The 17,830-nt window shown below is 44.6% G+C and overlaps 3 protein-coding genes across 3 annotated transcripts; 1 reads left to right on the top strand and 2 right to left on the bottom strand.

Annotated features, from left to right (window-relative positions):
- Positions 1–295: 295 nt before the first annotated feature.
- tm4sf18 (transmembrane 4 L six family member 18) lies at positions 296–2,704 on the bottom strand. The gene is made up of 4 exons (XM_023805632.2): positions 2,470–2,704; positions 1,478–1,561; positions 915–1,057; positions 296–820 (listed from the first exon to the last, which is right to left on the bottom strand). The coding sequence occupies exons 1-4, from the start codon at positions 2,647–2,649 to the stop codon at positions 622–624; spliced, it is 606 nt and encodes a 201-aa protein (XP_023661400.1). The 5' UTR covers positions 2,650–2,704; the 3' UTR covers positions 296–621.
- Positions 2,705–9,049: 6,345 nt separating this feature from the next.
- tm4sf4 (transmembrane 4 L six family member 4) lies at positions 9,050–12,038 on the top strand. The gene is made up of 5 exons (XM_023805633.2): positions 9,050–9,280; positions 10,122–10,211; positions 10,367–10,503; positions 11,197–11,371; positions 11,800–12,038. The coding sequence occupies exons 1-5, from the start codon at positions 9,107–9,109 to the stop codon at positions 11,809–11,811; spliced, it is 588 nt and encodes a 195-aa protein (XP_023661401.1). The 5' UTR covers positions 9,050–9,106; the 3' UTR covers positions 11,812–12,038.
- A 1,538-nt stretch (positions 12,039–13,576) lies between these two features.
- On the bottom strand, positions 13,577–17,727 carry LOC111840630 (uncharacterized). The gene is made up of 7 exons (XM_023805630.2): positions 16,413–17,727; positions 16,165–16,332; positions 15,946–16,064; positions 15,692–15,854; positions 15,328–15,443; positions 13,755–15,105; positions 13,577–13,678 (listed from the first exon to the last, which is right to left on the bottom strand). Exons 1-6 carry the CDS (start codon positions 16,786–16,788, stop codon positions 13,777–13,779), a joined length of 2,271 nt encoding a protein of 756 aa, XP_023661398.2. The 5' UTR covers positions 16,789–17,727; the 3' UTR covers positions 13,577–13,678; positions 13,755–13,776.
- Positions 17,728–17,830: the final 103 nt, after the last annotated feature.

Below are 17,830 nucleotides of genomic sequence, written 5' to 3'. Positions count from 1 at the left end.
TTAACTGCCTGGCTGCGCTCCATCACTGTGTCCTACGCCTGACTCACTGTAACACTGTAACACAGTTCAGCGATTATGACTGATCCCTGCTAACAAATGCTATTAATCTCTGTCAAAAGCCATACCTTAGGTCACCTGAACGTTGGTCAAGGAAAACACCCTTAATTAAGAATTACCTTAATCTCAAACTCTTTTGAGTTTTGATTTTGACTGATGCATTTCTCATTCACTAGTGCATAGCATTCATTAAAAAAAGAGACGCTTCGATGGACAGTGACATAAATGATAAGAATGCTCATTTTCAGTTTTTTTTTTTTATTAAAGAAAGCACAAACGTTATAAAAATATAAAATGCAGTTTTAAAATTCACAATACAGAGTGACATGTACATTCGTTTTCAAAAATGACAGAAGTTCAGTTTAGTTTTACATAAATATAATAAATGCATAAAACAGACACAAAGGAATACTGTCAGGTGGTTCATGAAAGGATGCAGGGATGATCCTGAGAACGTTTAGTGAAGGGATCTGTTTTCTGCTCAGGGGAGCGGAGGAATTGCAACCCCAGTAGGCCATTCCTGTTCAGGGTCAGTTCTAGCAGTAGTAGGATTGGGGGGGGGGCTCAGGCATTCAGTGTGTAGTGGCTCCGGTGACACCAGCCCCTACACAACCCCCCCAACAGGCTGGCGATGGCCTGAACAGCACAGATGAGAGCCTCTATGCCGCTGAGAACCAGGAGGATGGAGAAGAGAGTCACATTCCACTCCACCACACCTTTTGGCTCCTTGCACATCTCCCACAAGGTGTGGTTCATCAGGTACCTGCGTGCAGACACGGAAATCACAGACGCTGCCTTTAACGCACTGTCTCCGATACAAGAACCTGCATTTCGGTCCTCGACGTGCGGCCACTTACTGCCCGCCCTGGTTCTCAAACGGGTACGTCCATTCCGTGTCGGTCAAGCATGGGGGCCCCTCCATCAGCGCCATGGCCGAGATGACGAAGCAGTACCCAGAGCCCGCCAGACCAATCAGGGCGGCCGCCACAGAACCAAACAGCTAAATGGGCAGCAGATTAGTTAATCAGAAACCTGGCCAGTTCCAAACTTGTGCTAAAGCTTCATTTAATAGCTAAATTGGGCATCAACTTCAGTCAACGTTAGAATCAAGCCAATCCAGCTAACATATTATTGTGTTGGGGGAGCTGTTTTAAATGTTGAAAGGTCAAATTTTTGTCAAAGTCATTCTAATCATAGATGGCCCAGTCTCTTCACAGTCAACCTCACTGCCAGAGCAGGCCAACTAAGAAAAAATGTGATTAATCAATTTGTCATCTTCCTTCCCACTATGACAGGCTGATCGGATGACGATGCCTCCTGGTGGCCACTGGGTGCTAAGCAGCCTCTTTGCTCTCTTATGCTTTGGTTACTGCCCCCAGACCCCACTGCGGCAACCTCCGAGGTCACTGCCCCGACTCACTGCGCAGCTTGTTCCGCAGCTGCGGTGGTTACCGCGGCGTCTGCAGTCGTCCAGGTTCATGAACACTGCAGCGGAGAGAAATATCTGCAGGCAGAGACAGGGAGATATCTGTCAGACCACTGCTGCAGTCTGTATACTTCCTACAGGGAGTCCGGTCTCCTCAATCTGGGTAAACGACCCACAGTGTCACACTTATTCAACACAATTACTACCTGCATCCCACAATGCATCTTAAAGGGCGGCCCATACTATTGTTGTTAAAGGCCATGGATTTTTAATATAAAGATTGTGACCTCATCTCCCAGGAAGCACAGGCCATTTTTTTCTCCCAGGGTGGTGTAAGGTGAGAGAGCCCCCACCAGTCATTCATCCAGATAAATACATTTGTAAAAAAAAAAATAGCAATAATTTTATCGAACTTCATATGTTCAACAGCATTTCCATCTGACCAGTAGGGGGTGCAATTGCACCCCGGCACCCCTGGTAAAATTGCTTATGTCAGGAAGAACCCTGCAGTACCTCCCTTGAGCTTTATAAGCAGACAAAATGAATAATTAGCCCTGGATGACAGCATCAGCCACTTAAATGTAAACATTTGATTCATATTTGCAGGAAGGCAATACTTTGACTCCTGCATTACATGGGAATGTCATTTTCTTTGTTCCTTTAAAAAAGTGATTGTTCTCCAATTTTAGTATGCAGTTCTACCAAGTAACACTTTGTTTGTAGACATTATTCTCAAGTTATCCTGCAAACACACTCAAGTTCCTTAATATAATACTGTAGTTGAGTATTTTAATGTTTTTATGGTGTCTATTTCCATATAGTATTTAGTGTAGTTTAAGTGGGATCCTTATGGGAGCCCTTAAATATCTCAAAGTAACTTTCTGTGGCTTCTGATCAGCTGTGTCTGACCCTGCAGCTTACTGGGTCGGGAAACCCTGGGTCATCCGCGGAGTGCCGGTGCATCTGGAACCGGAGCGCGTACTCACCACCAGCCCGCCGCCCGAGATCCCCGCAAAGTTCCACACATATTTGCTGAGGTGGTTCTCCTCCCTGGCATAGTTGGCCTTCCAGTTGGGGAAATAGAGCAGCGTGTTTGCCAACATGCAGCAGATCGCCAGCACAAAAAGGGCGACACCCAGGCGCCAGGCGAAAGTCCGGGAGCTCATCGTGGACCTCCAAGGCTCTGTGTGGCTCTGCGTCGGGGGCCCAGAGTGGGCGCAGCATTTGTATGGGAACACCCCCCCTCATCCTGGTGCGGGGAAAAAAAACAGTGACCCAAAGACGGGATGTGGAGCCTCGGCGTGGGCGTCCCCTTCAACTGGGGACGTGATGAAACAAAGAATTGGGAAATGGAGGCCACAGGCAGGGTGTCCCTGCTTTTGCAGCTGAGCTACGCTTCTCTAGAACATTCCCCAAGCCCTCTGACACATAAACATCTCGAGTGAGTTCGGAATGATTACATTCTCCAACCTTTTCTCCCTATTCTGAAATCTCGCACCTCTGTACGCTAGGTCACAATAGGTCATTCCGAAACAATTGTCTTTATGTGCTTCGTGCATTCCAGTGTCCTCAAGCTCACCGTGGTGAGTGACGCGCTTGATGACATGTGAGAGGGCCTATCCTTAATCAATAGCAGCCATCCGGTGACCTCATACCAGGTCCGGTTTGGAGGGCGTTGCGTGTCCTTAGCTCCCGCAGACCACACCCCCTTCTTGACAGGAAACGGCACGCCCAGCCCTATTGCCCTTTGAATGACATTTCACCGTGTCACACTGCTCATTGGATGCTGTGATTTTAGCATCATTAAAAGTATTGATCTACAACCGTACACTCTTTCCCTGAAGATATGGCAGTACCTCAGATTGATGCATAAGGACATTCACAATATAATGGATATACTTAAACATTTAAAGGAATGCAAAAAAAAACACATACTAAATGCATTTTGCTAAGAAAAACACAACACAAGAACCTACTGCATACAGAGTGACTGTAAGTAATCTCTACATGGGTGTAAATTACAGTGGGGATTCACAATAATTCACAATAATTCACAACCAGCCAATACAACCCCCCCAATAATCATGTTTCCCCCTAAATGGGTGGAGACTTCAACCCCCCCCCCCCAATGTTCAAACCAAACTGACACCCTTGAGTCTCTATAATCTATTATAATACTATGTAGCAACTATGTTTCATTTAAAAACTGCAGGTGGTCAACAGCTCAGTAACTCCATCATTATATTACTTACTTACAGTGACACATCACTGCGGTTTGCAGTATATTTGTTTTACATGCATAATGCAATACAAAGCGATGCTTGTTGCATTTCTGTGACTAAATAATCGCCCTGCGATTGCGGGCAGAATCAACCATCTCCGTACTGGATTCTGGGGCTGTCAGGGTTGCGTGTGCATCTCTGCTAATCCACCCGGAGGTGTCACATGAAACAGGCAGCCACAGGCTGGATGAGACTGTGTTACCCGAATTCTATAGGCTGAACTGCGAACAGAAACCAAAGAACCACACTAGCATTCCCTAGAGAAAAAAAACACATAAATCAAGTGTCAGTTACTGCCCGTTCTTCGGAAATCAGATAATACTCAAATTACACATATTAGAAATGAAAAACAAAAATAGATAACAAATCCATTGTCTTGATTGAATGTTGTAGTTATGCTTGTCCTACAATTTGCTGAACTTTATATATATATATATATATATATATTTTATATATATATATATCCCCCCTTTTCACTATTAATGAGGAACACCCCCTCCCCCCAATTTTTATCAAGAGTACCTATTTTTGATCACCAATGATCATGCGAAATTTTGAACAGACCCCCCCCCCCCCACCCCACCCCGTAGCACCTGCCCCTCAAACAGTCTCTGCACAGCCCTGATGTTAGATAACATGCTACCCAGCACTATACGTTATCAGATGCAATGCGTTTGCACATCCAAGCCGTAGAAACTAATGTCAAAATATCTTCAACTTGAGGCACCTAAGCAACATGGAGTTATGATGAAATGTGAAGCTACTGGATAAAGGGAGCAGGTAAAGAGGATCTTACTGCTTAGGATTCAAAGATCAGTTGTTAAAGTATGTGGGAGATGCCACATTCAGGATGGATACCATGGTGATAGACCTGAGAAAGCACTGGTTTAGCAAAAAATATCCCTTCACACAGCTGCGTGAATGGGCGACTGCGAGCAGAGCACTTCGTATTGGACACGACGGCCTGTTTAGCAAATATATAAAGCTGTGGTGGGTGGGGTGAGAGCACAGCTGAGGATGTTCCAGACAGTAGGAGCTGGCCTCTGGGGGAGAGGGGGGGAGGTGACAGCCATCATCCAGAGAGGAGCATGACTCCTCTGCCTTTCACCAAAGCAGCGGCGAAGAGGGCGCAGCGCAGGAGTGACCCTTTTATTTTCTAAAACAGGAAATGACTCCATGGTATAATTCTCTCAGCGCTTTAAACAATGAAGCTATTTCCTGGTCCACCCTTAAAATCCGTGGTCCACTTAGGCAAATATTTCTGGTAAAATAACAAGCTTAAATTATTTATATACACAGTATTTCTTTTATTTGTACAAAATATGTGCGTGTGAATTAGGTTTATATTACATTGTGGGGACCAAATAAGAGTTTTCACTCCACTTACATATACACTCAGATGGCAGCCCAAAATATAGAAGTAATTTATCTTATTCAATTATCACCATTGCCTCTTCGAGGACTAATCCATCTTAATTGAAGTCGCAGAGGAAATTGGATAGCTATGTGCATATTTGTAAGTAAGTAAATAAATAAATAAATAAGTTCAAACAGTTTGGGGAAAATATAGGGTGGCAAATGTGGAGCAGGAAGAGTACACTAATGCCTTAAAACACTGCAAACACAAGTCGATTCCTGAAAAGATTCCTTTGCATGTGTTTGCATCTTTATGAAATTTGGAGTTCCGTGTTTAACTGCAGATGAATGTAATGATTCTGTCAATAGAATCCATTGCATAAATAGCACAAATGACATATAAAGAGTGCTTCACTATGGAGCTCAGAAGTAAGTGCAAGATTCATGGACAAATTCCTCCTACAGTTTGAGTAATTATCAGTTCTGCATATTCGTGGTAGTGAAATGAAGACTTAGGCATGGAAAACCGTCGCCGTTGGATATCAGTCACAGATAAGTTTAGCTCACTCCCCATTGGGTGAAACCAGTGTCACAGGGCACAAGGCAGGGAACAACCCAGGATGGGGTGCCAACCCATCGCAGGGCACAAGGCAGGGAACAACCCAGGATGGGGCGCCAACCCATCGCAGGGCACAAGGCAGGGAACAACCCAGGATGGGGCGCCAACCCATCGCAGGGCACAAGGCAGGGAACAACCCAGGATGGGGCGCCAACCCATCGCAGGGCACAAGGCAGGGAATAACCCGGGATGGGGTGCCAACCCATCGCAGGGCACAAGGCAGGGAACAACCCAGGATGGGGTGCCAACCCATCACAGGGCACAAGGCAGGGAACAACCCAGGATGGGGCGCCAACCCATCGCAGGGCACAAGGCAGGGAATAACCCGGGATGGGGTGCCAACCCATCGCAGGGCACAAGGCAGGGAACAACCCAGGATGGGGTGCCAACCCATCGCAGGGCACAAGGCAGGGAACAACCCAGGATGGGGTGCCAACCCATCGCAGGGCACAAGGCAGGGAACAACCCAGGATGGGGTGCCAACCCATCGCAGGTCATTGTTTAATGGCTTTAATTTAAGGAGACTTACTGAGCCCATTCATGCTCATTATTAGTGCTTTAAATTCTGAACTCAGGCAAATAAGCATTCAGCTGATGGCACCATCAGCTTAACATTTGCTTCTGAATACTGTGGAGGAACTTAATATTAGCACAAGATGATTTATAGTTTAATTTACTACTGCATTTTCAAAAAGGAAAGGAACTTCAGCCAACCGCCGCTCGCTTATCAACCAGTCTAAAGTCCAGACCTGAAATGCTGTGTTACTCTTGTGTGGGGTGAGGAGAAGGGCATTTTTTGGGAGGGAGATGGCACACGAGGAAGTAAACGGGTTTATCTAAGGCAAGCGGAGCCTGACTGTCACGGCCGGGTACAGCACCTGAGGGGACTGTGCATAGGACCCGTCACTGGCTGTTTGCCGGCACGCAGACAAAGGAGACGTCATTCCCACAGCGATCGCATCCACCATCCACCTGCTTCCCCAAAGCCCTAAGAAACCACTTAGAACCATTGATGGAAGTATCCAAATTTAATCTGGCGGTGACAAGGTGGTAAAGAATGGGGCTTTACTGAATATAACACTGTGTTATTCTCTAAGCTCTCCTCAAAGTAAACAAAATAAATATGACTTTCATACACAAAATCCAGGACATATTTCCCAAGGTCCCAGTGAGACTGCTGGCCACGGTGACTAATTCATCGCCTGCTTCCCCCTGGGCCAGAAAATTAAATATTTGGCAATGGAAATTTTGTTTTCATAAAATGACCCTGCCTTGGAACATAAAATTAATGACTGACTCAACAGGCTATCGATATCATTGAGAAGCACCGTATTTGAGAATCAAGCAACTCCATGTTGTTTGTAGATGACCAAGGTCTCCAATCTCTTTTCAGTTAACCAACAAAATTCTAAAGCAACCAGACAAACGTGAAGGGGGAGTTGCACGAACGTTAATTTGTCAGCGTTTCAGTATGGAACTAAAAGGGAGAAAATGCAGGGAAGGAATAGTGTCAAGGATACTGAGCACGTATTTCTGGCACAATGACATGGGAAGGGACTTCCTGAGGCAGAGGGGGAAACCGGTGCACTGATAAAAATACATTCTTTTATTGTTTACATTCAATCCTACACTTTCAAACACACACATACACATACACACACACACACACACACACACACACGGGGATTTCCCTTTGACTCTCCTTTTAATGTAACAATCCTTATCCCCAACCAACAAAAGTCAAACACAAGTGAAAACTGATACATTGATACATTTATAATGCAGCCAAATAAAAACACAGTGTTTGTTTTGTGGGGAAGTTCCCACGATGTCTGATTTTCAGCTTGATTTTCAGCTTGTTTGTGGGACTTAAACCTCCGCAAAAATGTGTAGAAAATACATTCACACACTTAAATTACTAACCTTTTTAAAGTGATCGTCACATTTCATGCAGGGGTGCTGTAAAGGAGGGGAAAGGTGGGATGATTTCAAGGGTCTTTGAGTGACAATATGATATAATGCTTTCATGGGGCCAAAAATCTCTAGCAGCCCCTTAATCACATCACACCATGCCTTTAGAAACAGGAGTCATGGTGAGATTTTGACTTAACACCACTTTAAGTGAGTCATATCACAAAGGTGCGAAAGGGATCCTGAACACAGGAGGGTTCATGCAGGCAGCTGGGCTTTAAGGGCCTTTTTCAGGGGCCCATAGACATGTTATTATTCTGTCGAGGCTGGGCCTCAAACCAGCAACCTCCTGATTACAGGCACAGAGGGATAGCCCACCAAGTCACTGTACAGGTGCAGAAAAGCAGCAGCAGACTAATAAGACTGAAGCCAAGCATAATATCCAGTCTCTCCCCCACAGACTACTGGGTGGATCTTGGTAAAAACACCATAGTGGATATGAGTCAGTTTATCTCAGCCAGACTGTTGGAAAAAAAAACATTTTCCAAATCAGGAAGCTCTTATTCAGGAGACATAATCTCAGGATGTTAGACACACATTAAAACACATTTAAACATACAACAGCAGTTACCAAATTCAGGCACATTGAAATTCACGAATTGCACCTCCCATTGTGTGTGTATTAGGCATTTTTAAGTCAACAATTCATAAATATTCAGGAGACATCATCCATGACATCACCCTAACTTTTGTTTGTAAAACAATACTGATTAGCAAGGAATACTCTACTTAGTCTATTCTGTTTCTTAGCAATATATGTGGTATACTACATACAGCTCTGGATTCGACAGCTTACAACTGATAAACACATTAAAGAACAAACTAATAAGTAAATAGATAGATAGATAGATAGATAGATAGATAAAATAAAACAGATTTTCAGCGTAGAACTGCTGCGATGGTTCAAGGCAAGACATTTATCCATTTACGTAAATATGCAAGATGGAGAAATAGGATTGTCGTATATTTAAATATTAAAATACAGGAAGATTTCCGGTTTCTGCAGGGCCAGTGTAGCAAGTCTTCATCAAACAAACGAAGTGTTTTGTTAATGTGATTGGTTCAGCTAACAGAAAACTGTGATACTATGATTTTTAAACAAGCTATAAGTCAAAAGCATCCTATTGGGCTCCACGCAGGGATTTTGCAACCAAGCTCTGGGGATTCCAGCTTTTTGGTATTGTGAATATTAACCATACAATGGCTTGACAGATGCAACAAACTTAGTAGAAGATTAACCAAGATAACTAGCCACCTGCCACAGAGGGAGACTGGGTTGATCATTAAGATTGAATGAACGACATCACATGACTGTGGCTTTATAAGGCCCATCCTGCCCAGGTGACCATCCCCAGAACATCCTGGCTTCGCGAGCAGCGCAGGACTCGTCGAACCATGTGCACCGGCGGCTTTGCCAAATGCCTTGGGATCAGCCTCATCCCGCTGGCTGTCCTCTGCATCCTCTGCAACATCCTGCTCTTCTTTCCCGGCGGCGTACCTGCCGACGACAGCACACACATCACCGATGAGGTCTTTTACTTAGGCGGCATTATTGGCTCAGGATTTCTGGTGAGCAGATCACTTGCGAGCATCCTGTGAAACTACTTTTCTTTGGTTTGATTAAATCTTTTCTAAAACTATTCAGTAACACTTCACTTAAAGCAGTAAAGCACTTTACTTAAAGCGCTAATGTATAATGCATTATAGATACCTTCATAATGCATTATAATGCATTCATAAAGTATTATAGAAATGGCTATAACTATTTATGAAAAGGCATAACACATTATAGGCATGTTTATTATGCATTGTGAATGCTTCATGAAGCCGTCATATATAATTCACTATAGATACCTTCATTATGCATTATAATTGCTTATACTGACCTTTATAATGCATTATGAAGGTATCTGTAGTGCATTATAGATAAGAGCTTCATAGAGCAGTTATAATACATAATAGATGTAGTTACGAAGGTATTGTGCATTGTGATTACTGCTTCAAGTAAAGTGTTACCAACTATTCTAACCAGTAACAGACTCATCTTTTGTGGTATCAGTGCATTTTGTACAATATATAAAGAATATATAATTATAAATATTATACACGGTCATCAGTGACTAATAATCATTCAGTTTGTTATATAGGTGAACATATTAATGATAGCTGCAATTATTTATTTGGACAATTGACCTGAACTACTTCTAGATTGCTTTTTGACTTCCATTGATGCCAGCGTGGTCGGGCCAATATTTAGGGAAATTGAAATGATGGGGAAATTAAAAGAGGAACGATCGTGGTATTTGGCCTTGACGGCTCGGAGCCTGTGACGTTTCTGAGTGATAAGCAGGCCGTGTCACACGGGAGCCGGTTTGGAACGCGGTGACCCACTCGAGCTCCACTCTTCCAGATGATCTTCCCAGCCCTCGTCTTCCTGGGCCTGAAGAACAACGACTGCTGCGGTTGCTGTGGCAACGAGAGCTGCGGGAAGCGCTTTGCGGTAAGCCGCGCGTATGCTGGCGTTACTGTGGAAAGTTCCGGAATGAATAAATCAGTCCTGTAGAATAGAGGCGTTGCAGGGGTCCCTGCAGTTGACCTTCTCAGTGACCTTATTTCTTGTATATTTTCCTCCCACCCCCTCTTCACCTCCTGTAGATGTTTACTTCCATCATCTTTGCTGCGGTGGGCATCCTAGGGGCGGGGTACTCTGTAATAGTCTCCTCTGTGGCCATAAACCAAGGGCCGAAATGTGCCACAGCATCACACAACTGGACCTACCCGTTCAGCAATGGGTAAGGGACCCTGCGTCCATTTCCCTCCATGCCATTGATTTTTATGTTAAACAAGACTTGGCAGTAATAGAAAACGGCCCCATTCTCTTTTGTTCACGATATGCTTGGTGCCTCGCTGATTCTTTATTTTATTTTTTTTATCGCAGTCTTGTTTAAAATATACAAAAATATAAATATAAAACCTGGCAGCCAGCCACACGTTTCTTTACTTTTTATGATTAACAAAGAAATCATAAGCAAATGTTAATAAGCTGTAACATAATGTGACGGTAATGATTCTGGCTACGTCTGATAACGATTCCGGCTGCGTGGTGATTTGCATGCGCTGCTTAGCCAGGCGGTGACTTTTACTGCCCAGAAAGTTAATAAAGGGTTATAAACGTTATCAAAACGCAGCTTATTCTGCAGGTGTTTACCTTCAGCTGATATTTGGTATCCCGGTACACACCATTCTGTCAGGAGAGTAAAGAAAGTTTTACATATCGTTTGGGCTTTTATAGAGATGGATATTTACTCAACCTTGGACTGGGTTTCACCCAACTTTTTCCACTCATCCATCTTTCCTTTCTCGGAGTTTAATCAGGCAATGTGTGCCGTTTTGCGTGAGGATGCACTAGTCCGACCCCTCACTGAACTGCCCCCTTTACTCCTTCATGCTGCTCTCTGCTCCGCACGTGTCACCCCCCCCCACAGCAACTACCTGAGTAACCACTCGTCATGGGACTCGTGCGAGAGTCCAGACGGCATCGTGTCCTGGCACCTCACCCTGTTCTCCCTGCTGCTGGTGACGGGCATCGTGCAGGTGGCGCTGTGTGCAATGCAGACCATCAACGGCCTCATCGGAACCATCTGTGGAGACTGCTGCGGGGTGAGGGCCCCTCACCAGCAGGGGGTGCTGTAGAGGGACCACAAATGACAAGGGCTACCCACCAATCACCTATATACTTTTGAGTGTGGCCAAATCACATTCTCTCCCATTCTGACAAGTTGATCCGACAGGGGGCCCCCTGGTGGCCAGTGGCTGCTTAATTTATATGACGCCTTAGGCCGGCCCTGAGCGTGACACACTCAGTGCTAGAAAGATAGGCCTTTTTTTTATTGGGGGTGGGGGTGTCATTTGAGACTTAAGATGAATTAAAAGCAGTACGCTAGCCAGACATGTACAAGACCTCCATTTGGAAAGGAAATCTTGCAGATGTTCCTCTCATCACTGCCTTAAAGATGACTGCCATTTTTGGCCCTTGTGTTCAATTATGGCTTGGCATAAAACTAACTGCTTTTTTTTCTTGCCCCTAGGGATCTGGCTGATGAACATCTTTAGAGAGACACTACAAGTTGGCTTATTGTACCAGCACAATCACAGAGGGTTTAAGTTTTTTGATAGCGAATATATATATATATATACACACATTTACAGAGTATTTTCTTATTTTCATTTAGAGGTATAAATATTGAGTTTCAGTTAATACTCAGCCCTGAAACACTGCTTACCTGCACTAATTACCAAAAACGCTTCTAATCCATAAATAAACCTCTACCTTTTCAAAACCAAATGGCTTCATGCCTCTAATGTTTTTGGTATAACACCCTACCCAACATCTGACATGGCGCAAACCTAACCCAGAAAAATCGCATGACAGCCAAATGATTCATGAAAGCTCTATTCATATGCTCATACAGAGAAAAACCATTAATAATATTCAAAAGGGCTATTAAAGAGCTGATTCAAAGAAAGCAAATTTATGTATAAACTCATAATCTAACAGAACAGCTTAGAGAAGGTATATAAAGATGTTCTACAAGATATAGTTTGGATTAATAAAGGCAATGTACATTAGGTATACAAGTGGGGTTGTCATACAATCCACGGGGGGGGGGGGGGGGGGGGGTTACAGTGTTATGAGAAAAAGTCCCCCCCCCCCACTACAAGGGGGGTTTCATGTATGGGGGTTTGTGCAAATGGAATGGTGAATGACAGGAGGCTGAACACACTGCAGACAACAGCCTGTCTGACTAACATGCAATGCATATACAGGACATTTTAAATACATGACAGAAACATGAAATGAGACAATGTAGGATTTCACCAAATCATACAGGAGCAGGAAGGTGCTTAAAGTGACCAGAGTGGGAGGGTTACAACATCCTTCAGGTTTAGACAGGTGGGCAGGAACCAATAGGAGGCCCTGACAGGCTTGGGGAAGATACACAGCCTGGGTCAGACATTCCTGTAGCTTTTGCCAGATAGGAAGGGGCAGAGTCCATGGCAAGGACAGGAGGGATCCCCTACAATGTTGGAGGTACATTCCACCGCCCCAATGGTCAGTTTGGCCCAGTAAGGAGACCCTTAACATCTGATGGGCAAAGTTCACAATGCATTAGAGCAGGGGTAGCCAATCTTATCCGCAAAGGGCCGGTGTGTATGTGGGTTTTTGGGATAACCTGCAGGTCAGCTGTTCAAACCCAGGTGTAAGGACTCAGCCAATCAGTCCTCTAATTAGTGATCTAATTAGGGAGTTGCAGTGAAAACCCATATACACTGGCCCTTTGCGGATAAGATTGGCTACCCCTGCATTAGAGTAATGAAACACTGAATTGTTAAAAAAAAAAATAGCTGATCAAGGGAATAGATCTTACCTAGTTGTTCCCATTCCAATTACATGTAGAGAAGACAGGTCCACTCAACTATGGCAAAACTAACCTCATCTATTTGAAGGTTTGGAACCATTTTGGGGATAGTCAGCACTAAGGCTTTCAATTGGTAGAAGCCAAGGCGGGGGGGGGGGGGGGAACAGATTCAGGCAAGACTTGAACATGTTGCAGCAGAGCTCCATTTACACAGGGGCTACACAGTATGTTGTGTAAACTGGAGTAAATGACACTGTAGGATACACAAGCTGAAACATAGTAGCACTAGTGGTCTAACTAGCCCAATGATTCTGCAAAATCATAACATGCATCCAAGTTTGCCACATTAAATGAGGTGACTCAATCCTTAGAATCTTGTTTTCACAACTGACCCCCCCCCCCCCCCACAAGGGGGAAGGAAAAGTTTAGGACCCTCATTCCCCATTTAAACAACCAAAGCACTTTTTTTTTTTTAAATGTTTATTAGACAAATCACAAGTTGACAATCAAGTTCTACAGGTGAACATGAAGCACTGCATTCCAAGTCCTGCAAAGACAATCACATTAGCCACACAACAGCCCAAAGATTAGGCCCCAGAAGAGCAAAAGCTAAAGCCACTTACCGTGTTAAGTGGCTGTCAAGGATTATCTTGATCCAAGTGAGACAGAAAGACTGGTTGCTGCAGAACGGCTGCCAGAATGCTCATCCAGCACAGGCTCAGAGTTTTGGGGGTAAGAAGTCTGTTTGAGCTCTGGAGGTTTTGGGTGGGCTGGGTTCCAATAGAAACTGGGGTTGTAGGGTTGGGGAGGTGAGCCCTTGTGCTTGGTCTCCATATGGCTTGAGGGTTTAGAGAATGGAACAACTAGGTCCCAAGAATGGAATGGTTGAGAAGCTGGACCATGATTGTCATAATGCCTTCTTGGGGACACTGAGGATTCCTGTAGGTTATGGTGCCTACTGTGATATGGCAACATGAAGTTGGGGAAAGTGGATGGCTTACCTGGGTGTGTCTGAGCACAGTCTATGAAGTGAGAGCCTAGATTGAAGTACATATGGTTGTGGAACACAGGAAGCCAGGGACATGGTGGAAAGATACAAGGAACTGCAGGACCAACAGGTCTAACTGGTGGAGGGACCACAGGAGGCAGAACTGGGGGTTTAGGGAGGGAAGGGTAGAAGAGATCAGTGTGATGGGGATGAGCAGGAGAACCATGGACTGGATGGTGTGCAACTGGTTTAGGGATGGGAGTGTACAGGGGGTCAGAGAGAGGGTGAGGAGTCATTTGTGGAGGAGGCCTGAGGAAAATGGGGATTTGGGGAGTTGGTTTTGGTGGTCTGGGGTAGAAGTGAGGGTGGGAGGGAACAGGAGTTTGAAACAGATTAAAATGCCAGGGTATTTTGTGAGGTGTGTGAGGGAGGCCAGGGAAAGGAGGAGCAAGCTTAGGGACGACAGGAGTAGGGAGGCCAGGAAAAGGAGGAGCAAGCTTAGGGATGACAGGGGCAGGAGTTTTAAGGGCAGATTTTGGAGGAAAGGGGAAAGGGGGATAGACAGGAATGAGGGGATTGTTAGTATTCCAAAGATGTGGGACATGGGGGTGAGCAGCAGGAGGAGTTGGATGTTTATGGGATGGGGGTACAGGCCTAGTGGGTAGGGGCTTATAGACAGTATGAGTAACTGGTTTGGGGGGTACAGGGGCATGAGTGGGCAGATGAGGGCGAGGAACCATAAGGTGCCAGGATACAGGTCTCTGCAACTTAAAGGTCACTGGAGCAGAAGCCGGAGTGACTGTTTGAGGGGGAGGTGTAAAGTAGGGCTCACTGGGAGTCATGATGGCAAGTTTGAGATAAGAGACAGTGGTCTGTGAAGGCTTGGGAGAAGGTGGAGGTGAAACAGAAGGAGAGCCAGTCAGAGGCTGTGAAGGGCAGGAGAGTTTGACTTTTCCTTCCATGAATTCCAGGGTGTACATCCCATCCTGTGAGGGAAGGGGTTTAGTGGGGAGCCATGTCATGAAGTTAGTTCCATAACCTTAAGCATTGCACATGATCATAAGTTTAGTTTAGGAAGCCCAGTGCACCAACACATGTGGATGTAGTTTAGCCAGAATTACCAAGCTAACCTATTTGTAGAGTAATTACATGGCAAGTTAAAGGCTAAAGCAGCAGTCTTGTATATTGGACAAGGAGCACATGCATACCTTGATTTCCCCACATGTTGCAAAAGGGGCAGTGACCACAAGTCCCCCAGAATGAGTCACCACACTATACCCACACTGCACAGACACCCACAGCAAGGGATTCCAGGCTCCTTTATCTGAAAGGAAGACCCCACATGTAAAAGGGGAACACCATTTCTATGTCATAGCTACACAGGAATTAAATGGTTGACATTAGGCACCAACTTGAGGTTCACTGATCATGTTGTCTACCATTAAAAACACCCACCAGGAGTTCACAGGTATGCTAGGGGAATAGATACATCCATCAAAAGCCAGAGGCTTGGCCAAGTGATAAGACTGTGGGTCACCGGTACTACTGGCACCGGTTTAGTTATGAACTTACACATGATCATGAGCTTGCTAGCGTCACCACTGCCAGGAATAGTCACCACCATGCCAGAAGGATGGCAGGAGACAGAGGGGGAAGTAGCAACATGCGGCCGAGCAGGACAGGTCATTTTCAGGGGGGTACCACCCCAACGCAACGGTAGAACATAGTTGTCACCCTAAGGAAAAACCCAATCCATGAGCAACATTAATATCTGGGGGGGGGGGGTGCAGAAGTACAAAGATCAATGCCATTGGCTTCATGAATACCTCTTTTACACCATAGCAACCATCATAGGGTGCCATAAACACGGTGTCCCTCCAGGTGGTCCTCAGAGAGTAGCCACACTGTGGGGGCAGGTTTGACAGGGGTAGGGGGGAAGCTTCCCCTACAGCATACAAGAGGGGCAGCAGCATTCAGAACTGAAGTATACACTTCACCACCAGACTTACCAAGCAGAAGCCCATGACGTGATTAGGCTGACATACCTCGGTCTACTAGGAGATACAGCAGCGAGCCACCTTTGACACGGAGGGTCATGATGTCAGCCCCACACTCCACCATCGGCTTCATCTGAAGCAGTGATTCAACAGCCGGACCACGAGGACCAAAAGAGCTGGAAGCCTCCTCCTGCAGTTTCTCCAAGTGACGCCAATCTAAAACAGGGCATCTTCAACTCAAGCCAGGAAACTAAGCTTCTTGGCTATAGGAGGATTACAGATCAACCATTGCTCACCAAAATCAGACTGATAATCATATTCAGCCACATCAGGAGTCTTTCCATGAAGTCTCTCCCCATTTTGAGTAATATAATCACCATCTTCAGTTGTTCTGGAGTGCTCCAGAATAATTCTTCCATAGGTCACATCACTGCTGGAATCATTGCCTTTAGAAGCTTCAATAGGCTGAAACAAGGGCACAACTCCAGGTTTTCGGACTTCCTCTGCAACCACCAACGTGCACATTATCAAAGCACTTATGGGAACCAGCAACAACATTCCCAGTCTTTCTTCCCATAACATTACAAACAAAAAACTGTTAATGCACTCCAGGCACTCACAGCATGCAGTAGAACGTTCTAAGTGTGTTTTATTTGCAGGCAGTACGCGCATGAAAACCGCACATGGAAACGCGACCAATCACATAACTCTGCGATTACGGGATTCTCACGTGCTCTCCGATTCAACGACTCGCACAATAGATTGTTTCCCAATGTGCGGGAGTGTTTTGAAGAATAATGCTCGTGTTACACACTTCATTCACCGAGTTATGCCCGTCACGTCACACGTAACCTGCTCATGTGGTGTAAGGCTTTTGTTTCAATTCATACGCCTCTGCATGTAAGCATGCAAATATCACGTTGATGCGATCCCTTGCAGTATCGCTGCATGATAATAGGCTAATCATCACATAATGAACATTATGCACGCATGTATTATTAATCCTCTTTTCGCGTGTGAGTTATTGCCACATATATATCTAGTACAGTAATTAAGAATAATTATTACTTATATTAGATCTTACTCAGAGAATGATTAAAGATTCGTTGTAAACATGGATTATCGTTTGAGGTACATATTATTCAATTTTATATGAACTTTAAATGGTATAACACAGGCAGTTAGAAATTGCCACTCAAGTAGTACGCTTCTAATATCCAGATAATAGCTGTCCGGGACTGCGTTTTAAACGCTCCGTTTACAATGATGATGTGCACTTTTAGCTGGGAGGTGTATCTAGTGCTAGCCGCCTGTAGCGATAATGCCAGGATGACTTAAGGAGGAGGCTGCTGTTAAATTCACCTTTGTTTAATCGGTTAAGCACGGCTTTCCTGAATATACACTCAATATTTACTTAGGCCACAGATACAGAAGGGCATACAACTGACATTATACCAAGATGTTTATTATTTCTGTTTGCGATTATAAAACATACAGGTACGTATCCCGTAGGTGCAACCACTGTATATTTACAATTAACTCTGTATATCACTGTTTATTTAGTTATTACTGGAATGTGTTTTTGATTAAAATGATATTCTTTGAAATGTGTTACATGTACAATGAAATATACTACCCACAAACATAATAATAAATATATATATATATATATATATATATATATATATAAGTGAAAGACTATGATTCTACAGGA

This window comes from Paramormyrops kingsleyae, chromosome 21, assembly GCF_048594095.1.
Source record: "Paramormyrops kingsleyae isolate MSU_618 chromosome 21, PKINGS_0.4, whole genome shotgun sequence".
Taxonomy (NCBI): domain Eukaryota; kingdom Metazoa; phylum Chordata; class Actinopteri; order Osteoglossiformes; family Mormyridae; genus Paramormyrops; species Paramormyrops kingsleyae.
The sequence above is the reverse complement of the archived record's forward strand: the minus strand, read 5'-3'. Positions and strand labels throughout refer to the sequence as shown.